A 25000-nucleotide genomic window follows, 5' to 3' on the forward strand; every position below is an offset into this window, starting at 1 on the left:
GATACAATGCATGTTTTATTTTGTTTAGGAAAAGGAATTGCTAAGTGGCTAGTGTTACTCTGCCAAGCCAAAATGAATTTTCACTATGTGTTACAGTAATTTAGAGCCCTGACAGCCTGCAGAAATACTATGCTGCCTTGCACAATCTGAAAAGCCTTGCTTTTTGGTAAAACCAGCTCTAAGTATCCTCCATAACTCCATAACCATGAGGCAATGCTGCCCATAGCGAGATGGATAGTGTTGGACCCAGGCCTCACCTCTTGCTATTGATGGAGGAGTTGAGGGACATGGTCTTGGGGGACACTCCATAGTCTCTGAGTACATGTAGGCCTATGTACTATTATACCCTACTACAATTACATAGGCTTAACATTCTACCTTACTATACCCTACGTCATACATGTAGCCTATAACAATGTATGTAATATTGTACCACAATATAATATTGTGCCCTATGGATGGTATTGTACCAGATGGCAGTGTTGCCAGATCAGGCAGTTGCCATTGGCAATGGCTATCTGCGGGTAAAAACGGGAAAAATCGGCCATTTGGCGTTTTTCTCTGCAGTTTTATGCCCATAGAAATCAACACTGCCAGAGGGTTGGTTTGGGACCCAGGCCTCACCTCTCGCTGTTGATGGAGGAGTTGAAGGACATAGTGTTGGGGGACAACTCATAGTCTCTGAGTACATGTATGTAATATTATACCCAGTTATACGGTATACGGTTAGTGTGGGGCGCGGGCCTCACCACTCGCTGTTGATGGAGGAGTTGCGGGACATGGTCTTGGGGGAGACCTCGTAGTCGGAGTCGGAGCGGTAGAGGAAGGACTCCCGCCGCTGGCTCTGCGGAAAGGACGGGTGCAGCACCAGGCCCGGACTCGCCTGCGAATCCATGGGACTGCGGCCCGGGGAAGGCCCATTCTCTCCATCGAAACTGCAGCGGAGGAAGAGAGAGGGAGAAATGGGGGGGGGGATGAAGAGAGAGAGAGAGAGAGAGAGAGAGAGAGAGAGAGGGAGAAATGGAGAGAGAGAGAGAAATATAGAGAGATATAATGAGGGGGGAGGATGGAAATAAAGAGAGAGAGAGGGTGGGGGGGAGAAATGAAGAGAGAGAGAGAGAGAGAGAGAGAGAGGGAGAAATGGAGAGAGAGAGAGAGAGAGAGAGAGAGAGAGAGAGAGAGAGAGAGAGAGAGAGAGAGAGAGAGAGAGAGAGAGCAAGAGAGAGAGATAGTGATAGTGATAGAGAGGTGATAGGATAGAAATGAAGCGGTAGTAAAGGGGGGGAAAGGGAAAAGAGAAAAAAAGAGAAAGAAAAGATAAGAAAAATCATGAGCATGAGCAGCACTATAGGGAACATGCTGACAAAAGAGTGTCACAGACAGGGAGACCGCGAAAGAAAAGAGGTACGTAGGACAAGAGAGCAAGTGAGTTAGAGGGCTTTGATTACTATCCGAATACTCTAGAGGTCTCTGTCTGTGAACCCATTATGTTTTCAGCGGCGGGGCCCAGTAGAACACAGACACACACACACACACACACACACACACACACACACACACACACACACACACACACACACACACACACACACACACACACACACACACACACACACACACACACACACACACACACACACACAAAACGAATCATGGCCGGCGATGCATCAGGACACGCTGGCAGAATCTCTGAGCAAGCTTTGACTGCTGAGGCGAACCGAACGCATGCCAGCGAAACGAGACGAGACGAAACGAAACACGATATCAGCAGCCTCAGGACAAGCCCAGACAAAAAAAGAAAGAAATTGATTTGATTCCTCATTATGGTGCGCGTCTCGCGGCACAAAATCATCTCTGACAAACATTATTTCGACAGGTTTTTTTGTGGAAAGCACGCAGTCACTCACGACTAGGACCGTTTTTTTTGTTTTTTTTGTCCTTCAATGGAAATTTCTTCTCCGGGAGAGTAATGGAAAATTGTACATTGAAAAGTGTTGCAATTAACTTCACTTAGCGCAATTTGTAGCTATGAGCCATTTTCTCGTCAAAGTCACTGTGGGTAGGTATATGTTGTGGTGCACTTCTCCTTAGAAAGCCCTATTTCTTTGCCCTCTCTAAACAGAAAAGAAATTCTATGACTTGTATTTGGTTGACATGGTATGTATGTATTATGTAATATGAGGTCTATGTGCATTTACCATTCTGTGCATTGTACAACATTAAATAAAAGTTCAAAGTTCAATCTTGACAAAACTGTTTCTTTAATTAAAGGATTTCCCTCCACACAGCAGCACGAACGGTATGAAGCAATTACGGCCAGCTTACTGGTTATCTTTTCACAGCCATCTGCGGTGGCAGCGGCGAAAACACTGTGGGAGTACGATGACTTTATAATGCGGCACCTCTCGCTTCTCACAAGGTCAAACGGGACACCTTGAGAGAGAGAGAGACGCATGCTAATTTAGCTAGGCCTTGGCTCCATGCTCCCCAGAGTGACCTGTGTGTTCTATCTAACACATCCTGGTGGCCCTGTGCTCGCCTTATCACAGGCTAAAAGGACTCATAATCTTACAGCACACTCACACATGGCTGTTCTGATAGTCCAGAGTGTGTTACTGTATATGTGTCTCTCTCTGCCTGGTAATGTGAGGAGTTCTTCACGGCGACATAACACACTTTCAAGTCTGTTTCAATTAATTAAGATACGTACTGTATGCACACGCACAAGTACTGAAATACACACGCACACACGCATGCACGCACACACGTACACACACACACACACACACACACACACACACACACACACACACACACACACACACACACACACACACACACACACACACACACACACACACACAGACACACACACACTGCAAGAGCCTCCAACTAAATACGCTAGTTTGCTGGAGGAGTCATATGGGAAAGGGATGGGGGAGCTATTTAGATAGATAAACATAAAACAAATATGAATAAAATATGAATGTAAATATCATAGTGTGTGTGTGTGTGTGTGTGTGTGTGTGTGTGTGTGTGTGTGTGTGTGAGTGTGTGTGTGTGCGTGTGTGTGCATGCCTGCTTGTGTGTGTGTGTGTGTGTGTGTGTGTGTGTGTGTGTGTGTGTGTGTGTGTGTGTGTGTGTGTGTGTGTGTGTGTGCATGCTTGTGTGTGTGTGTATGCATGCTTGTGTGTGTGTGTGTGTGTGTGTGCGCGTGCGTGTGTGTGTGTGAATGCATGCTTGTGTGTGTGTGTGTGTGTGTGCGTGATCATGCGTGTGTATGCATGCTTGTGTGTATGCATGCTTGCGTGTGTGTCTGTGTGTGAATGTGTCAACGCAGAGTGTGTGTGTAAATCTACATCCAGTAATACCTGAAGCCAAAGTGCACCGATCGGCTGCGTTCGTGAATGCTGCGGTTCAGCCTCATGCGTCTAAAGAAGCCACTGCCACAGCCGCCGCCAACACTGCCTCCCCCGCTACACGTGCTGCTGCGGCTTTGCTCTGAGCCAACCGAGTCAAACGAGGGGCTGACCGCCGAATCGTACGGGGCGAAGGCATTAGCCAGCGGGCACTCCACTGCCTCTCCCTCCTCCACCCCGATCTGCCAGACTAGCTTCTTCTGTGCCATTTGCGGTCCAGTGGCACTGTAATTGCAATGTATTGCAAGTCTATGCCAACTTTCCACCGTTCCAACGTTGCTCTTTCACAAAAAACCTTTCACAATCCAGAGAACTTCTGTGCCATTGCAGCCCAAAGGCAATGACACACTATGCTTGACACTGTAGAAGTCCACACCAACTTTTTACACCAACTTTGTTCTTGAAAAAACCTCTCACAATCCACACTTGTATGCCATTGTAGACCAGTCTGACACTGTATATGTGTGTGTGAGTCTAAGCCAACTTTGCACGAACGTCACAGTGGTTAAAAAAAACAAAACCCAACCCTTTCACAATCCTCAGCAGTACTTGTGCTGAAACATCTTGCCCAAACCTGTACACTCAGCTGCGGCAACAATGGGGCAGTGCATCTGTGCCAACTTTATGCCAGCAGCCTCTCCTCTGCTCTCCGTAAAAGCCCTGGTAAAAGCTTTTCTCAATCCTCAATCCCCCGGTACCTCCGATTAAAATAAAACGGCTCGCCCGAACACAAAGCTCCGTTTCATGCAGCCTCTCAGTCAGCAGCACCCAGTACCGTAGCACTAGCACTGACATGACATGAGTAACGAGCGATTCCTCCGTCTCCTGTTTCCCTCCGCAAGAGAGAGAGAGAGAGTGACACTGCCAATGACGTTCCTCAGTTGTCCTGGGCCCCTCTGTCCTCTGTCTGCACCAATAATGTATGGACTGCAGACAACACTGTACACATGCACTCAGCCCAGTGTCCTTGTCCTGTGTCCTGTGTCCTGTGTGGCTTGACTAAGGAGTCCCCTCTAAAAACAAAACACCTCTTAAGTTCATGAAATCCTCTCCAAATGTGTGACTGGCTGGCCTCTTGTCATCAATGATAGGCTACAGTAGCACACATGCATCCAGCCTGTGGCTCATGTTCCCTCGCTCGGCTAAGGAATCCCCTCTCTCTCCAAAACTCTCTTTGAGTTTGTTAATCCTTCTGTATCTCCGCATGTGTGGCTGGCTGGTCTCTTGAATCGGCTGTGAGTTTTGTAATGAGAGGCCTTATCGGTTCTCAGATCACAGCCATGAACTCCGAGTGATCACATGCTGTGCTACCCTGTGCTGCGCTGTGCTGAGCTGTGCTGTGTTGTGCTAAGCTCCTCACTTATGCTGCTCTTGTTGAGACTGGTAAGGGTGCGCGTGCATGTGCGTGCGTGCTTGTGTGCGTCCGTGCATGCGTGCCTGCCTGTGTGTGTGTATGTGTGTGTGCTAAGAGGCTACATTCTAACCACACGCACATGTGCACATACACACGCGCGCGCACACACACACACACACAAGCACACGCACACGCACACACACACACACACACAAAGACACACGTGCACGCACACACACACACACACACACACACACAGTAGGGACGTCCCACCACCACTACCAGCAGCTTCTTCTTTTCCACATCGCGTCAGTTTGTTTCTGGTCAAAACTTCTCAGCTATTTACCATCTCCTGTTAAGGAAGCAACCTCCCCCCCTACCCCACTCTTTCTCTAAAGCACAAACACATAAACACACTTCTCCTCTCTCTCTCTTTCTCTCTCTCTCTCTCTCTCTCTCTCTCTCTCTCTCTCTCTCTCTCTCTCTCTCTCTCTTACTCAAACACATGACGCAATCACACCTCTCCCTCTCACCATCTCTCCCTCTCTCTCTCTCTTTATCTGTCTGTCTCTCTCTCTCTCTCTCTCTCACACACACACACACACACACACACACACACACACACACACACACACACACACACACACACACACACACACACACACACACACACACACACACACACACACACACACACACATACAGACACACACACACACACACTCATGAGCCGTCAGCCTCTCACTAGTCTGAGCAGGTCCCTCTTCTCATGGTGTATAACGTTTTTTTTTTCTCAGGAATCCGCAGGTTCCTCTGTCACACTTGCATTCTTAAGTCACCGCGCCGTTTCTGCATTTCACACTGTTTCAGTGTCACACGCTTCACAGGTTTTAAGTTCCCCACCATCAAGTCAAGAGTGCAGGGCTCCCATCTCTCTCTTCCTCCCTCTGTTTTTCTATAGCCGTCTCTCTTTATCTCTCTCTCTCTCTCTCTCTCTCTCTCTGTCTCTGTCTCTCTCTGTCTGTCTCTCTCTCTCTCTCTCTCTCTCTCTCTCTCTCTCTCCCTCTCTCTCTCTCTCTCTTTCTCTCTCTCTCTTATCTCAATACTGACAGAGTTCCTCTGGTGGCAACAGGAAGAGTAATCGTTTACAGCTGCAGCCCAAAGTCAGTTGCGCAAGATGGGCCAGGGCAGGGTATACAGTTATTACAGAGTGGGGGAAGACTGAAGAAAACAGAAAGAGAAAAATGAGAAGAGAGAGAGAGAGAGAGAGAGAGAGAGAGAGAGAGAGAGAGAGAGAGAGAGAGATATGAAGAGATGAAGAGGAGGGACTCGGATCAAGGAGAGAGAGAGCGCAGACTAAAATAAGAAAAGATCGAGGCAATGAAAAAAAAGAAGTAGAAGGACGATGATGTGACTCACCCCCTCTCTCTAAATGTTTATGTTTTCCGAGTGCATGCCTGGAGCATGATGCGTGTGCATGTATGCGTGCAGGCATGTGTGCAGGGAAGTCGACAGGGGGGGACAATGGGGTCAGTTGTCCCGGGCCCAGGGCGAAGCGTTGGGGCAGAATTTGGTCATCATTACATTGTATGTATTGGGTGAGGGGGCCCTTTCAGATGACTTTGTCCTAGGCCCAGTCAAAGCTGTCAGCGGCCATGCGTGTGCATGCGTGCGTGCATGCGTTTATTTGTGTGTGTCCGTGCATGCATGTGTGCGTGCGTGCATGCACATGTTTGTGTGTTTACATATTCTGAGTGCCTGAAGCATGGTGTGTTGCATTGTCAAACACTCTTTTTATTTCCCCAACAACCGCAGCACCTCTGCTCTCCTAAAGGACACGAGACATGGCAGTGCTGTACAATCAGGGCCGCTGACAGCTTTTGCCGGGCCCGGGGCAAAGCCACTTGAAAGGGCCCTCCATCCAATACATATAATGTAAGTAGGCCCCCTCTGTCCCTGATCCCTTTGTCCCCCCCCCACCTCCCCACCCCTGTCGGCTTCCCTGCGTGCAATGCTGCTGTACTGTAGCACCACTGACCGTCAAACACAGCCAGGAACACAACCCGGGCTGGACTGGCCATCTGGCAAAGTGGGCATTTCCCGGTGGGCCCCACACCCATGTGGGCCCCTTTTTTCAGAAATGTTTTTTTTTTTTTTTAATCTGTAAATATTTGCCCACAAGGGTGCGGGCCCACCGGTGAGTCCTTTCTTTGCCGTTAATTAGGGGGCCCTTTGAGTCAAAAGTGCCCAGGCCGTATTTCTCCCCCAGTTCAGCCAGAGCCACAACACAACACAACGTGCTGAACAGGCAGCTTTTTGTCAGTCTAATTTCCAACCCTGGAATAATGTTTTGACATCATTCTGAGGAAAAGCATTTGAACTGACCTTTTGCGAGTGTGCGTGTGCGTTTGTGTGACGCATGTGTGTGTATATACGTATATTTATTATGTGTGTATATGCGTGTGTGTGTGTGTGTGTGTGTGTGTGTGTGTGTGTGTGTGTGTGTGTGTGTGTGTGTGTGTGTGTGCGCTTTTGTGACGCATGTGTGTGTCCTATATTTATTATTATTTATTATGTGTATATGCGTGTGTCTGTGTGTGTGTGTGTGTGTGTGTGTGTGCGTGTGCGTTTGTGTTACGCATGTGTGTGTCCATATTATATTATTATATTTATTATACTATATGCGTGTGTGTGTGTGTGTGTGTGTGTGTGTGTGTGTGTGTGTGTGTGTGTGTGTGTGTGTGTGTGTGTGTGTGTGTGTGTGTGTGTTTGAGCGTGTTTGTGTGTGTGTGTGTGTGTGTGTGTGTGTGTGTGTGTGTGTGTGTGTGTGTGTGTGTGTGTGTGTGTGTGTGTGTGTTTGAGCGTGTTTGTGTGTGTGTGTGCGTTTGTGCCTTCATTTATGTGCATATTTGTGAGGGCCAATATTTATGTGTGTGTGTGTGTGTGTGTGTGTGTGTGTGTGTGTGTGTGTGTGTGTGTGTGTGTGTGTGTGTGTGTGTGTGTGTGTGTGTGTGTGTGTGTGTGTGTGTGTGTGTGCGTTTGTGCCTTCATTTATGTGCATATTTGTGAGGGCCAATATTTATGTGTGTGTGTGTGTGTGTGTGTGTGTGTGTGTGTGTGTGTGTGTGTGTGTGTGGTGTGTGTGTGTGTGTGTGTGTGTGTGTGTGTGTGTGTGTGTGTGTGAGTGTGTGTGTGTGTTTGAGCGTGTTGGTGTATGTGTGTGTGTGTGTGTGTGTGTGTGTGTGTCTGTGTGCGTGTGTGTGCGTCTGTGTGTGTGTGTGTGTTTGAGCGTGTTGGTGTATGTGTGAGTGTGTGTGTGTGTGAGTGTGTGTGTGTGTGTGTGTGTGTGTGTGTGTGTGTGTGTGTGTACTGTATGTGTGTAATATATGTATGTAATATATGTGTGTTTTTTATGTGCATGTTTATAGCACATGCATGCATTTGCACTTTTTGTGCCACTTTATATTTATGCGCGTGTGCCTGAATTTGTGTGTGTATGTGTGTGTGTGTGTGTGTGCGTGCGCATGTGTGTGCATGCGAATGTGTGTGTGTGTGTGCGTATGTGTGTATGTGTGTGTGTGTGTTTGTACCTGCGTACAGGTACGTGCGTGCGTGCGTGCGTGCGTGCGTGCGTGCGTGCGTGCGTGCGTGCGTGCGTGCGTGCGTGCGTGCGTGCGTGTGTGTTTGTGCTAATGTGTATGTAGCATATACGTGTGTGTGTATGTCCGTCTGAGTGTGTATGTGTGTGCATGTGCATGTGTGTGCATATACACAAACATGTTCCTAAACACACACAAAAACAGTTTGTGAAAGGAGGAAATTAAGTCAGAAAAAAGAGGCGAAAGAAAGAAAGAAAGAAAGAAAGAAAGAAAGAAAGAAAGAAAGAAAGAAAGAAAGAAAGAAAGAAAGAAAGAAAGAAGGAAAGTCATTTGAAGGAGGCAAGTTGAAAGCTGCGGCATAAATTGAAGGGAGCACCCAGCAGCAGGCGTCATCTGAAACATGGCACACAGAAACAAACAATGGCAACAAGATGCTGCCTCCTCAACCAGTCTATTCCACACGTACTGTACAACCTCCTCATCCTCATCTACATTTCTCCTTCTTTTGTCCTCTATTCTCTCTATTCTCTGTCTCTCCATTTCCATCTACCATTCCTTTCTGCTCACTGCTTGCTCCCCCTATCCCTTCTCTTCTCTTCTCTCTCTCTCTCTCTCTCTCTCTCTCTCCTGTCTATGTCTCCATCTCTATCTCTATCTCTATCTCTGTCTCTCTCTCTCTCTCTCTCTCTCTCTCTCTCTCTCTCTCTCTCTCTCTCTCTCTCTCTCTCTCTCTCTCTCTCTCTCTCTCTCATTTTCTGACATTTATATGTTCAAATCCTCTGCTCACCACTTTCCTCTCTCCTCATTTTTTCCACTCTCCTTTCTTTCTTTCTGTCTCATATTTTTATCCTTTCTCTCTGTCTTTCTGTTCTTGCCTTCTTTCTCTATGACATTTTTACCTTTTCTACCTCACCCTTTTCTTTCTGCTTTGCACTACTTCTCTCTCTCTCTCTCTCTCTCGCTCTCTCTCTCTTCTTTTGTCGCTGTGTTCTTCTGTGTTCCTCTATGTGGTTGCTCAGCCTCTCTGCCTCTTCTCTTGTAGTGTGTTCTGTGTGTGTCTGCTGGTGACTCAGCCCCAGAAGAAAGGGATGAAGGCAGCAGGGGGAGGATGGCTCTCGCCGCCACTGTGCCGCCACTGCTGCATGCAGCTTCTCTTCTCTTCTCTTCTCTTCTCTTCTCTTCTCTTCTCTTCTCTTCTCTTCTCTTCTCTTCTCTTCTCTTCTCTTCTCTTCACTTTTTGTTTGTTTCATCTCCCTCCCTCTCCTCTGCTCTGTTTATCCGCTCTTCTCTTCTCTTCTCTTCTCTTCTCATCTCTTCTCTTCTCTTCTCTTCTCTTCTCTTCTCTTCTCTTCTCTTCTCTTCTCTTCTCTTCTCCTCTCTTCTCTTCTCTTCTCTTTTCCGTCTGTTCTGTCTCAGCCATTTGTCTATGGGGCACCCCAGACCCCACGGCTCCATTTTGAACCCTTTTCAAAAGGACTTTCGTCCTCCACATCTCTTTGTATTTCTCTCTCTGTCTCCCTCTCTTTACACGTACCCACTGCTCTTTCCCTTTCTCGATCTGTTGCTCTCTCTCTCTCTCTCTCTCTCTCTCTCTCTCTCTCTCTCTCTCTGTCTGTGTCTATCTATCACTCTTAATCCCCCCATCGCTCTATCTCTCTATCTCCCTATCTCCCTCATATCTATCTCTTCATCTCCCCCTCTCTAAGCACAGCTCTGGGGTGCTCTCTCTCTCCCTCTCTCTCTAAGCACAGCTCTGGGATGCTCTCTCTCTCTCCCTCTCTCTCTAAGCACAGCTCTGGGGTGCTCTCTCTCTCTCCCTCTCTCTCTAAGCACAGCTCTGGGGTGCTCTCTCTCTCTCCCTCTCTCTCTAAGCACAGCTCTGGGGTGCTCTCTCTCTCCCTCTCTCTCTAAGCACAGCTCTGGGGTGCTCTCTCTCTCTCCCTCTCTCTCTAAGCACAGCTCTGGGGTGCTCTCTCTCTCTCCCTCTCTCTCTAAGCACAGCTCTGGGGTGCTCTCTCTCTCTCCCTCTCTCTCTAAGCACAGCTCTGGGGTGCCAGAACGTGGCTCTGTGGAAGGGGCCCAGTTGTCTCCTACAACAAGGAAACATGTGCACCATGCAGCTGGCTCATGCCTCAGAAGATTTGGGGGCAGTTTAAAAATACAAATCGGAAGAGACAGAGAGAAACAGCGGGAGGGAGGGAGAGAGGGAGAGAGAAAAGGAGAGAGTGAGGGATAGAGAGAAAAGCAGAGAGAGATTTAATTTGCATGGCTAATTTAGCGCAATCGGGAGGCAAAAAAACACTAATGCACCTCGAAACTAGGCAATTATTTTACATAAATAATTAATGCGCAAAAAGCGGACTTAGGCTTCGCAGAAAGAAACAAGCATCACACATCCACATATGCCACATTTGCATGCATACATTACTGTTTCTTACATCACTGGGCCAGTGCTCAGACACACGCACACACACACACACACACACACACACACACACACACACACACACACACACACACACACACACACACACACACACACACACACACACACACACACACACACACACACACACACACACACACACACACACAGGAGTATATATAGAGAGAGTCCTTCAGACTTTCTCTGTCCACATGCTATGTGCATGAAGCCGGTCGACTGTGAACACGCGCACGCACACACACACACACACACACACACGGACAAACACACACGCACGGACAAACACAAACACACACACACACGCACACACACACACACACACACACACACACACACACACACACACACACACACACACACACACACACACACACACACACACACACACACACACACACACGCATACACACACACACACACAAAGGAGCATATACATAGACTGTCCTTCAGAGTTTTCCTGTCCACACTGTGGCCGACTATGAACACACAGACACACACAGGCAAACACGCACGCACGCACACACACACAAAAACACACATTTACAGTTATTCAAACTGTCTGCACACCTGCAATAATTTTGAACACATGCACGGACCCCCCCCCCCCACACACACACACCACACACACACACACACAAACAGACACACTGTATGCAAGGCACACACTCTCATACAAATACACATCCATAAACACTGCACTGATCACACAACGACACACACACACAAACCCAGACACACACAGTCTCTGAGGACAGACAGAGCACAATTCCCAAGAGATAGCAGTCACTGGGGAACGCAGTCCACAGATAAAGTGTGTGTGTGTGTGTGTGTGTGTGTGTGTGTGTGTGTGTGTGTGTGTGTGTGTGTGTGTGTGTGTGTGTGTGTGTGTGTGTGTGTGTGTGTGTGTGTGTGTGTGTGTGTGTGTGTGTGTGTGTGTGTGTGTGTGTGCAAAGAGACAGGGTGAGAGATAGAAGAAAGCCCAGGAAGAAGAGAAGGCCGTCTGTAATGAGAGCCGTCATAATGTACATCACTGTACAATGTATGAAGCCTTGAACTGGCCTGCACCCAAGAATAGAAGAAAGCTCCACTGGTCAATTCTCATTTTTAAATGTATACACACACAGTCCCCTCCTTACCTGAAAGAGCTACTAACCCCCCTAAGCTCTGACTATAGCCTACGTAACATTGACCATCTGTTCTTAGTGACACCCAGAATTAGAAAGGAAATCGGTCGCAGAGCATTTAAATTCAAAGCTCCATCAGTTTGGAATAGCCTTCCCTCTTCATTTAGGTCCATCACTTCCCTTTATATTTTTAGATCATCTTTAATCACTTACTTTGAAACATCCTGCTCTTGTTTCTGAAAGGCCTTAGTTGCTGGGTCGGGTTTTTGTTTGTTTGTTTCTGGTTACGGTCTGTTTTGTTTTTGTGTTTTTTGGGTTTTCTGTTGTCTTGTTTTGCCCTCTTTCTTCTCATTCTTCTTCATTTTTCTTTTCATTCATATGATTTCTTTAACAACTAATGGCATCTTGTAAACCATACTATTGTAGCATGTTGGGTGGTGGGGTAGTTTGGAGAGCAACGCCACTGAGTGAATGAGTGAGTGTGTGTGTCTATGTCTACTGTTTTGTTTTGTTTTTTTGTTTTTGTACTGTACTGTCAGTAGGACCCCCTCGAAAATGAGATGGCACATCTCAAGGGGCCATCCTTGTAACAAATAAATAAATAAAATAAAAATACACACATACACATAGACAAATACACACATAGTGCAGAGAGATAAAGACACACAGACACACATACTGACACACATGCACATGCACACACACATGCACACACACACACACACACACACACACACACACACACACACACACACACACACACACACGCTCTCACACCAGCACTTGATTGACCAGGTTGAATGTATCCTCTCCACCACTAAAAAAAAGTCCAATGCCAAACTTAGGAGGGAGCCTGTCAACAGCCTGGTCTAACAAGCTGCATCATGCACACACAGTACAGCAGCAGCCATAGTAATGGGCACAGACACAGACACAGACCAGAGACAAAATATCACTGATAAGCAACATCGCAGACATCGGAAGTAAGTAAGAATTCTGGGGTGAGTTTCTCAAAAGAGAAGTTTTTAGCCTGTTAGCAACTTCAGTAGTTGCCAATGGGAAAATGCATTGAAAACAACAAAGTAGCTAGTGTAGTAAGCAACTTTGGTTTTGAGAAATTCACCCCTGTGTTGTTTAAGGGAATTGTTCCAAACTGTTTTTTTGCTGTCAAAATCAGGAATCAAGGTCAAGCGCACTCTTCAGACACACACACACACACACACACACACACACACACACACACACACACACACACACACACACACACACGCACGCACGCACGCACGCACGCACGGACGCACGCACGCACGCACGCACGCACGCACACACACACACACGCACGCACACACACACGCAAAAACATGCAACTAAGCATATAGCCCAACGATAACACAGACCATCACTGTGTAATAACACACACACTGTGTGTGAGTGGGCTATAAACTGCAGTGAGGCATGTATAACACAGCAAGAGCATCATACCACAACAACAGCGCTACTGGTTGCATAAGCAGATGGGTGTACGAACGAACGTATCTGGAGTATCAATTATCTATTGTCTGAGGTAAGCCAGTACCACCAATTAACCCGAAATAGCTGCCGCTCTCTTCGCATCGCTGTTTTATAATGGCGCTGTTTATGATTCTCCTTGCGGACATCAAGCAAGGCGTGGGATTGGCTCACAGTTACCGGTATTCACTTTCCTCGCTCTGCTCTCTGGCTGGCCTGAACTGACCATCAGCTGAAAGAGAGAGGGGGGGGTGAGAGAGAGAGAGAGAGAGAGAGAGAGAGAGAGAGAGAGAGAGAGAGAGAGAGAGAGAGAGAGAGAGAGAGAGTTTGTGCGTACATGCATGTGTGTGCGTGCGTGCGTGCGTGCGTGCGTGCCTGCGTGCGTGCGTGCCTGCGTGCCTGCGTGCCTGCGTGCCTGCGTGCCTGCGTGCCTGCGTGCCTGCGTGCGTGGTGTGCGTGTGTGTCCAAGTGTGTCCAAGGGTGTGTGTGAGTGTGTACTGTATGAGTGTGCAGCCTATATTGAGAGATGAAAGGCACTTTTTTATTACTAAAACTTGGGCCATTGTGTGCCTCGCTACTGTAGCCAAGGCCCTCTGCGCTCAGTGGTGGGTGTGCCTGAGCTGCACTAATCTCAGCTGCATGTTCCTATTGAAGAGCCAATGGCTAAGTGGTGGATAAAAGGCAGAAAATGAGAACGAGAGTAATGAGCTACAGGCCTGACTCATGGGGGGAGCCTCACGCAGGGATGGATGGATGAATGGATGGATGGATGGATGGATGGATGGATGGATGGATGGATGGATGGATGGATGGATGGATGGATGGATGGATGGATGGATGGATGGATGGATTCCGGGCTCTAAATTAACACCAGCCAACTGGCCAAATGCTGGTGATGTTTCAGTTTGTCTGGTAGAAAAGCCACTTTGACCCATTAGTGTGTGCGAGGAAGATTAAAATCTATTAGCCATTTTGGCTGCTGACAAAGACAGTTAATTTGGATAGATGTCTGGATGGATGGATGGATTCCGGCTCTAAATTAACACCAGCTAATCGGCTAAATGCTGGTGAAGTATCATTTTGACTTGTACTGTAGAAGAGACCACCATATAGGCACTTTGACCCATTACTGAGTGTGTGTTGCTAGTCATTTTGGCTGGTGTCAAAGAAAGTTCATTTAGAGCCATGGATGGATGGATGGATGGATGGATGGATGGATGGATGGATGGATGGATGGATGGATGGATGGATGGATGGATGGATGGATGGATTCAGGGCTCTAAATTAACACCAGCCAACCGGCCAAATGCTGGTGAACTATCACTTTGGCTCGTAGAAAAGACCATCCTAACTAGCCACTTCGACCCATTAGTGAGCGTGTGTTTGGCTAGGAAGATTTACATCTACATACTAGCCATTTTGGCTGATGACGCAGAAAGTTAATTTAGAGCCTTGAGTGGCTGGATGGATGGATGGATGGATGGATGGATGGATGGATGGATGGATGGATGGATGGAGAAGAGTGTGAAAGGAATGGAGGGAGCAGAACTCTGTCATATAGAACAGGGAAGGACTACAACACAATAAAGAACAGTATGGAAAATAAATAATAGATCATTTTGGACCAATACAAGTACCAAACAACTACTGGAGATGACACTTAAGTCTGGCAAACGTTGTTTGCAGGATTTAACTGGCCTCTTTCAGATGCCGTTGTTCACAACAAGACAGAGCCACAGCCATAGAAAGAGTTCATTCCAGGGATAAGAACAGATGTACAAGTAATCAGACCAGACTCACTCAAACAAAGATTAGACAGCGTTGTTTTTTTCTGGGTTTGTCTGTTGTAAAAACTTTAAACAAGCAGGCTGGCCAGATTGACTAAAACGCCCACTTGGAAAAGAGGAAACTGCCTCAATGTGACTACCCTAGTAAAATAAAGCATATATAAAATAAGTGTAGTGCCAATGCCAGTATGTATCAACAGGCCCATACCACCACAGTTTAGTATTGAGGAGTACAATAGGGAGTACTGTGAGGGAGTAAAGGGCAGTTCCGACAGTGTAGAGAAGAGTACTTAGAAATAGTACTGGGATCAGTATGGTGCACGATGAAGGACTATGGAGAACTGTGGAGCAGATTGAAGTATGGGAGAGGACTGGAGCAGGAGGGAACAATGCAGTGTGACTAAGCACCAACGGACCAGGAATAGAAGCAGTATGAGGCAGCAGCCAGCTACAGTGGAAACCAGAGGTTCACATACTGTACACTGTATGCAAAGACACACAATCTGCTTGCAACTGTATGTGCAGAGAGAGTGAGTGAGTATTACTGGCTAATTTCCATTAGTATTTATGAATATGCTGATTTCGTTTTCTGTAAAGTATGGAGTAAACTATATCAGTATGGGGCACTATGAGATGGCAGAGAAGGGTGAGATGTATTGAATTGCTACTTGGAGCAGGCAATATGAGTGACCAGAAATGCACTCAGAGAGTGCAGACCTCCGCCAAGGAAGCTGTTTGATAGAATATTTCACTATGTTACACCCTATTTTTTAAGTTTAAAGTTAGAAGTTAGAAACTTGAATGTCAAAATCCGCCCTGTCCCGCAATGGTGAAGAATCTTTTTTTAAAATCCTGGATCTGGATCGTGATTCGGATCACAACCAAAATGTAATCATTTGTTCCTTTTGTCATTTCCAACAACTTCACAAAGTTTCATGCAAATCTGTTAATAACTTTTTGAATTATCCTGCTTACAGACAAACAAACAAACAGGCAGACAGAGACAGACAGTGAGAAGAGGTCTACAGGGGTTGGAGCAGTCTGGGTATGATGAGGCAGTGACTTGTTTTAACCCACTGATCCCTAAAGCACCTGCAAAAAAACGCCTGCTGAATGCCTAAGCCTTTGTTGGGAAAGTTGCCCTCAGCCTATAAAAACCTAAATATCTTAGCATCTGATGCACATAGAAACATTAAATAAGTTGCATTTAAACCTAGACCCTCATCTTGCATTAGAATGTGTTCATTCACCTGTAACATACCCACATTTGTATTAAAAAAGCTACAATTTCAAGAGCCTGAATGCAGCATATATGTGTCTCCAGGCACCAAAGGTCAAACAACATATACGAGTCATCAGGCTAAAATGGGTTAATATGTTTTATAGATGCATCCACATATGAGAAAACACATATGCATATCAAAGAAAAATATGAAGGCGCATTACACGCCATGTCTCTTTACACACACTAACAGATAGCAGGTGAATATGTAAATACGCAGAATACAGACACACAAACACACACGCATACACATGTACAACAACCTCACAACCCATATGCTTCATTATATTGTGTAAATAATAAGTCTGTGTGTATTGTATGAACAATACAAACAAAACACACTATAGACATGTGGATATGTATACATGGATAATAACCTCTCCGGGTTCTCAAGGGTTCATATGCTGCCTGCCACTCAAACATCTCCATGGTTTCAAAGGATACACTGCTTGTTACTGTGACAATTCTACTATTTCTTTTTTCCTTTAACAAGCCCACGAACATGCACAAAAACACACATGTAACACATGTGTACACATGCATACTTGTACACACACACACACACACACACACACACACACACACACACACACACACACACACACACACACACACACACACACACACACACACACACACACACACACACACACACACACACACGCTCACCACTCACACACAGACACGCGCATGTAAAACTACTGCACACCACTCACACACAGAGACACTCACACGCCCCTACGGTACAGAGCAAAAGTAATGAATTTGATTAGGCTGCTGTAATACCCCGGCTTTTAAAAGACCTTTGATGTTGGAGTAAATGGCTTGATTGGATTCATTAGAGCGGGCGGTCTAGAGGAGATAGCAGGACAGGAGGATTTATGGGCCTGGTGGGCTCCCAGTGACCTCTCCCATCGATTCCCATCCCCACCCCCAGACCCATTTCCCCATCCCCGTCCCCATCCCCATCCCCGTCCCCATCCCCATCCCCGTCCTCATCCTCATCCTCATCCTCATCCTCATCCCCATCCCCATCCCCATCCCCGTCCCCATCCCCAGCTCCAGCTCCAGCTCCAGCTCCATCCCCATCCCCATCCCCATCTCCAGCTCCATCCCCAGCTCCATCCCCAGCTCCATCCCCAGCCCGATCCCAGTCCCCATCCCCATCCCCATCCCCATCTCCAGACCCATCCCCATCCCCATCCCCATCCCCATCTCCAGCCCCAGCCCCATCCCCATCCCCACCCCCAGACCCATTTCCCCATCCCCATCCCTACCCATCTCCATCCCCATCCCTATCCCCCATTTCCATCCCCATCCCCCATTTCCATCCCCATCCCCATCCCCATCCCATCCCATCCCATCCCATCCCATCCCATCCCATCCCCATCCTCATCCTCATCCTCATCCTCATCCTCATCCTCATCCTCATCCCCATCCCCATCCCCATCCCCATCCCCATCCTCATCCTCATCCTCATCCCCAAGCCTGTCCCCATCTCCCATCTCCATCCCCATCTCCCATCTCTCATCTCCCATCCCCATCCCCCATTTCCATCCCCATCCCCATCCTCCACATCGCCATCCCCATCCCCATCCCCATCCCCCATTCCCCATCCCTTTCCCCATCCCCATCCCCATCGCCATCCTCATCCCCATCCCCATCCTCATCCCCATCCCCGTCCCCATCCCCATCTCCATCCCCATCCCCAAGCCAGTCCCCACCTCCAGGCCCATCCCCATCCCCATCCCCACCCCCAGTCCCATATCCCCATCCCCATCCCATCCCATCCCCATTCTTATTCTTATTCTCATTCTCATTCTCATCTCCCATCCCCCTCCTCATCCCCCCTCCTCATCCCCCTCCCCCTCCCCTTCCCTGTCCCCGTCCCCATCCCCATCNCCATCCTCATCTCCATTCCCATCCCCAAACATCCTCATCCTCATCCTCATCCTCATCCCATCCTCATCCCCATCCCCATCCCCATCCCCATCCCCAAGCCAGTCCCCATCCCCATCCCCATCCCCATCCCCTGAGAGCTACAGGTGCTGTGCAATACACCCGTATCAGAGCAACATTAGACCCCCATCGGATCCACATTAGAGCCATATCAGGGCAGCGTTAGACCCAGGGAGTCCTACAGGTGCTGTGCAATACACCCGTATCAGAGCAGCATTTGAGCCCCATCGGACCCACATTAGAGCCGCTTGTCTGCTCCGTTGGACCCCCATCGGTCGCACATTAGAGATGGTTGTCTGCTCAGTTGACTGCTAGCAGCAGCTGGGGCTCTCTGCTGCCTGACTCTCCATCACAGCAATAGCCAGCTAGCACTTTGCCCTTCGAGTGGAACAGCTCATCCTGACAACAGTGTGGAGAGGGAGAGAGAGAGAGGGGGGGGAGATAGAGAGAGAGAGAGAAGGAGAAGGAGAGAGAGAGAGAGAGAGAGAGAGAGAGAGAGAGAGAGAGAGAGAGAGAGAGAGAGAGAGAGAGAGAGAGAGAGAGAGAGAAATAGAAGGAGAAGGAGAAGGAGAAGGAGAAAGGGAGAGAGGGAGAGAGGGAGAAATGTAGACAGAAAAAGGAGGACAAAGTGGGGGCAGTGAAAGACAGAAAGACTGATGAAGGGGGAGGAAGAGGAGCAGAGAGAGAAAGCTAATGGAAGGGAGGAAGATTGAGAGAGGCAGTTGGGAGGATCAAAGACATAGAGGAAGATCGGGAAGCAAGACAGAGAAGGAAAAGCAGAGAGAGATACAGAGAGACAGAGAGACAGAGAGAGAGAGAGACAGAGAGAGAGAGAGAGAGAGAGAGAGAGAGAGAGAGAGAGAGAGAGAGAGAGAGAGAGAGAGAGAGAGAAATGGAGAGAAATGGAGATTAATGGAGAGAAGGAGAGAAATCAAAGCAATAGAGTGCAGGAGATCGGAGGCAAGAGAGGTTCTAGGTCAAAATCACCGAAGTGTGTGTGTGGGGGGGGGGATGCATTGTTTTTTTCAGGGGGGCACATAAATTGGCAAAAGAGATCCATTTTTAATGTTATGAATATATAATATACAAAAATGTATAGCATCTCACAGTTAGAAATGAATACATTCAGTCATTGGCTCTTCAGCACAGGGGCCACAACAGGGGCCAGGAGGAAATCTACAGGGGCCCTGGCCCACTGTCTGGAACCAGACCAGATTGGAAGAAAACACAAAAAGAACTTCAGAGGGAGGAGGAATGGGCAGTCATGGGAAACTGGTTAGGCCGTCAGACTTGTAGCCCAAAAGTTGCCGGTTCGACTCCCAACCTGCCAGTTTGGTGGAGTTATTAACCAGTGCTCTCCCCCATCCTCCCCCATAACTGAGGTACCCTGAGCATGGTACCGTCCCGACGCACTGCTCCCTTGGGGCGCCATTGGGGACTGCCCCCTTGCACGGGTGAGGCATAAAATGCAATTTCGTTGCGTGATCACTTGTGTGCTGTGGAGTGCTGTGTCACAATGACAATGGGAGTTGGAGTTTCCCAGGTGGGCTGTCAGGCTTTCAGATATCAACCAGAAAGACCAGAAAGGTAGAGATGAAGAGGTGGAAAGGTACACAGAGTACCACACAAGGAAAGGAGTAGAGGATGGGGGAGGGGTTGCACTCTAGAGGACAGAAGGAAGAAAGTGTTCCTCCCCCCCATGTCAATGATTAATCTCTTATCCTCATTTTCCTCTCCTCTGTCCATGTCCTTCTCGCCTCTCCTCATCCTCTCCTCATTTTCTGCTCTTCTTTCCTACTCTCCTCTTTCCATCCGCTCTTGTCCTCTCCTCTCCTCTCCTCTCCTCTCCTCTCCTCTCCTCTCCTCTCCTCTCCTCTTCTCACCTCTCCTCTCTGCAATCATCCTCTCTCCTTTTCTCCTCTCCTCTCCCCCATCCCCATCCTCTCCTCCCCTCTTGTCCACTCCCTTTCTCCATGTCCTCATCTCCTCATCCCCCTCTCTCATCTCCACTCTGTGATCCTCCTCTCCTCCCCACTTTCCTCATTTTCTCCCCGTTGCGATCCTCCTCTCCTCCAGAACATCGTCCTCCTCTACTCTCCTCTTCCTCATCTCTCCTCTCCATTATCATCGTCTTCTGCTCTCCTCTCTTCCTAATTTTCTCCACTCTGTGATCCTCCTCTCCTCCGTCTCATCATCCTTCTCTCCTCTCCTCTCCTCTCCTCTCCCTCTCCCCATCCACACAGAGCTGCGTTCTGAATGCAGGCTGACAGTTATTTCCTGCCCCCGCGTCCTCGCCTGCCAAGCACAGATGCTTATTTCCACGTGCTTGCCCCCTCTCTGTCTCTCTCTTCCATCTTCTCTCTGTCTTCCATCTCCCTCTCTTTTTTCTCCTATATACTCCGCCCTCTTTTCTCCATCTTTTCTCTCTCCCCGTCTTTCTACCCCTTTCTCTCCTATCTCAATCTCCTCCTCTCTTTTTCTTCTACAGCCTTCCTCTTCCTCTCTCCTCATCCTCTACTTTCCCTTCACAGTCTCTGCCTTCCTTTCTTTTCTCTTTGCTTTCTCTTGATTGTCCCCTTGCTCTCCCCATCTCTTTCTCTTCCTAATGTCACCCGTCTCTTCCTCTTCTCTCTCTTTCTATCCCCCTCCATCTCCTCCCAGACTCAGTTTCGTTTACCCTCTCTCATTCCCTTTCATTGCATCTTTTGGTTTTCTATGTTTCACTCAGCCAATCCCCTAGTTTTTCGTCTGTGTAAGCTCACAATTGGCAATGATATTGCATTCTCTGGTGGCTCATTTCCCTCGCTCTATTCCTGATTATCTCTCTCCCTGCCTCCCTCTGTAACTCACTCCATCCCTTCTGTCTCTCATTCTATTCCTCTAATACTGCGAGCTCTCGTTCATTTCTCTCGCTCTATTCTTGATTATCTCTCACTCTCTCAATCACTCCATCACATACTCGATCCCTTCTGTCTTGCGTTCCATCACTCAAGTCTTATCTGTCTTCCACTCTGTCTGCCAACTCCTTCTCTCTCTCTTTTTCTCTCCCCCCTCCTCTCCTCTCCTCTCCTCTCCTCTCCTCTCCTCTCCTCCCCTCTCCCTCCTCTCCTCTCTTCTCCACTCCTCTCACTGCCTTTTTTCCTAGTGTTTAACAGCTGTTCTTGCTAACTGCCACTCTGTATCTTTCACTACCTGCTGCCAGAGTGTCTTTTATTTACTGTCTGTCACGATCTATCCCTCTATCCTTCGTCTCCATCTTTAATTCTGTCTATCTTCTTCCCTTCCCCCCATCCTCTGTCTGTCACTATCTATCCCTCCTTCTCCTCCATCTTTATATCAATCCATTCTCATCTCTTCCTCCCTCCTTCCTCTGTCTCCACAAACTAAAGCCATGAACTTTGAATTGTCATCAAGACATGCAGACACCACCTGCCTGATTGCACTGTGTGTGGGGGGTGGGGGTGTTGTGGGGCTGGGAGGGTGGTGTGGGAAGGAGAGTGTGGGTGAAGACAAAAAGAGACAAACACAGAGAGAGAGAGAGAGAGAGAGAGAGAGGTGGGGGGATGGATTGAGAGACAGAGAGAGAGAGAGAGAGAGAGAGAGAGAGAGAGAGAGAGAGAGAGAGAGAGAGAGAGAGAGAGAGACTTTTTGACTTTTAACCACCCATTTATTGTATCATTTTCCGCAGGTCAGATTACACGTTTAAGCCATATAATTACACACCATATGTGGAGGGAGAAAGAGAGAGAGAGAGAGAGAGAGAGAGAGAGAGAGAGAGAGAGAGAGAGGGAGAGAGAGAGAGAGAGAGAGAGAGAGAGAGAGTGAGAGAGAGAGAGAGAGAGGGATGAGAGAACTGATAGACAAACAGGAAATGAAAAAAGGGGGGGAGAGAAAGAGAAGAGGAATCCAGAAGACCAGAGAGAGCGAGAGAGAGAGAGCGAGAGAATGAGGAGACAAAGAAAAAAAGAGAAAAAGAGAGAAGGGAGTGCGCTGGGTTTCCACCCACATGTAGCTTCTCATTCCTTTACAGCTCTTTGGTTTTCTGCTGCTGCATGACTGGACTGGCTGGCCCTATTTAACCAGCCAGAGGATGGTCTGTCTGTCTCGTCTGAAGACTCTCTATTTAACCCTGGCTGCCATGCTGCAAACCTGTGTGTGTGTGTGTGTGTGGGTGTGTGTGTGTGTGTTGGGGGTCTGCGTACCTGTGTGTGTGTGTGTGTGTGTGGGGGGGGGGGGGGGGGGGGGGGGGGGAGGTAGTCTGCGTACCTGTGTGTGTGTGTGTGTTGGGGGGTAGTCTGCGTACCTGTGTGTGTGTGTGTGTGTGGGGGGGGGGTGCGTGCAGGTGTGTGTGGGTGTTTGTGTGTGTGAGTGTGTGCGCGTGCTTGTGTGTGTGTGTGTGTTTGCGTGTGTGTGTGTGTGGTTGTGTGTGTCTGGCTGCCTGGTGCGTAACATTGACCGTGAGGTTCAACTTTGAATTTGGCCTGGGTCATTTCACGACCCCTACCTGCCTCTCTTTCCCACGGCTTTCTTGTCTACTCTCACACTGTGCTATCCTAGTAAAGGCAAGAATCCTTTAGACAAATCGATAAATACAGTATGCACCAAATGCTCCCATTGAAAGTGTTTAACCGTTATATTTCAGGTCTGCAAAGCTTTTTGCAGCACATGAGCCTAATAGTGTTGTACAAAGAGGTCAGTCCATACTAGGGCTGTAACGATATACTCAACTCACGATTCGGTTCGTATAGCGATTTTTGACCTACGGTTCGATACACCCCACGATTTCTGAAATGTATCTCCATTGAAGTTTGGAAACACTATCACATCAAATCATAAGGTTGTTTTCTGGACTAATGGGTAATACAACTTTGAAAGGGTGTATCACGATACTGCCTCCTTGTATCACGATACAGTATCGTGACTCTATCGTGACTATCACGATTTCTCGGTTCGATACAATATCGTTACAGCCCCATTCCATACGTTTCTGATTTGTCATCTGGTGCATCCATGGGAGACTTCATGAGACATGAGAGATCCAAGGAAATCTTCACTGGAGAGACAAGACCAGAGCAGCACAGACGTAATTATTTTTCTACTTTATTCAAGTGCACAACATGAGAAACGTTTCGATGGGTTAACCATCCCAGTCCATAATGGACTTTGATGAAGATGGATAACCCATCGAAACGTTAGTCATGTTGTGCACTTGAAGAAAGAACAAAAACAATTGCATCTGTGCTGCTCCGGTGTTGTCTCTCCATAACGGTCTTGTGTTTGTTGATGTTGTCCTCTTTTCGTCCACCCAGGACAGCCCCCAGATTAAGGCGAACGGGAGCGCTTTAGGCTTATACAGCTGGCCCACTGCCTCCCATCCCAGCAGTCTGAGCTCCCCAGGCTCAGGCCCAGCTGCAGAGCCTGAACGCGTCCACACCACACCGCACCACACCTCCCTACACCACACCTCATCTCACCACACCGCACCTCACTACACCGCACCACACCGCACCACACCTCCCTACACCTCACCGCACGACACTGCACACACCTCAACACACCATACCGCTCAGCTCCTCACCACACCACACTGCACCACACCACACTGCACCACACAACATCTCCCCTGACCTCACCACACCACACCTCGCCTCACCACACCACACCTCCCTACACCTTACCTCACCACACCACACCTCCCTACACCTCACCACACCACACCTCACCTCACCACACCACACCTCCCTACACCACACCACACCTCCCTACACCTCACCACACCACACCTCACCTCACCACACCACACCTCCCTACACCTCACCTCACCACACCACACCTCCCTACACCTCACCACAACACACCACACCACACCACACCTCACCACACCACACCTCACCTCACCTCACCTCACCACACCACACCTCACCACACCACACCTCACCTCACCACACCACACCACACCACACCACACCACACCACACCTCCCTACACCTCACCACACCACACCTCCCTACACCTCACCACACCACACCTCACCTCACCTCACCACACCACACCGCACCGCACCGCACCGCACCGCACCACACCTCCCTACACCTCACCGCACGACACTGCACACACCTCAACACACCATACCCCTCAGCACCTCACCACACCACACTGCACCACACCACACTGCACCACACAACATCTCCCCTGACCTCACCGCACCGCACCGCACCTCACCACACCACACCTCCCTACACCTCACCACACCGCACCTCACCTCACCACACCTCACCTCACCACACCACACCTCCCTACACCACACCTCACCTCACCACACCACACCACACCACACCTCCCTACACCTCACCACACCACACCTCCCTACACCTCACCACACCTCACCACACCTCACCTCACCTCACCACACCACACCTCCCTACACCTCACCACACCGCACCTCACCTCACCACACCTCACCTCACCACACCACACCTCACCACACCTCACCACACCACACCTCACCACACCTCCCTACA

General features: G+C 48.5%; 1 protein-coding gene across 1 annotated transcript in view; it reads right to left on the minus strand.

The window, feature by feature from the left end:
* The window catches only part of pde4a (phosphodiesterase 4A, cAMP-specific), a 137819-nt gene that overhangs the window by 58164 nt on the left and 54655 nt on the right, over positions 1 to 25000 (minus strand). Inside the window, exon 3 of the mRNA XM_063187220.1 lies at positions 750 to 935. Within this exon, the coding sequence (XP_063043290.1) occupies positions 750 to 935 (186 nt within the window). The remainder of the gene's footprint in view (positions 1 to 749; positions 936 to 25000) is intronic.

The sequence above is a fragment of the Engraulis encrasicolus genome, chromosome 2, assembly GCF_034702125.1.
Source record: "Engraulis encrasicolus isolate BLACKSEA-1 chromosome 2, IST_EnEncr_1.0, whole genome shotgun sequence".
Taxonomy (NCBI): Eukaryota; Metazoa; Chordata; class Actinopteri; order Clupeiformes; family Engraulidae; genus Engraulis; species Engraulis encrasicolus.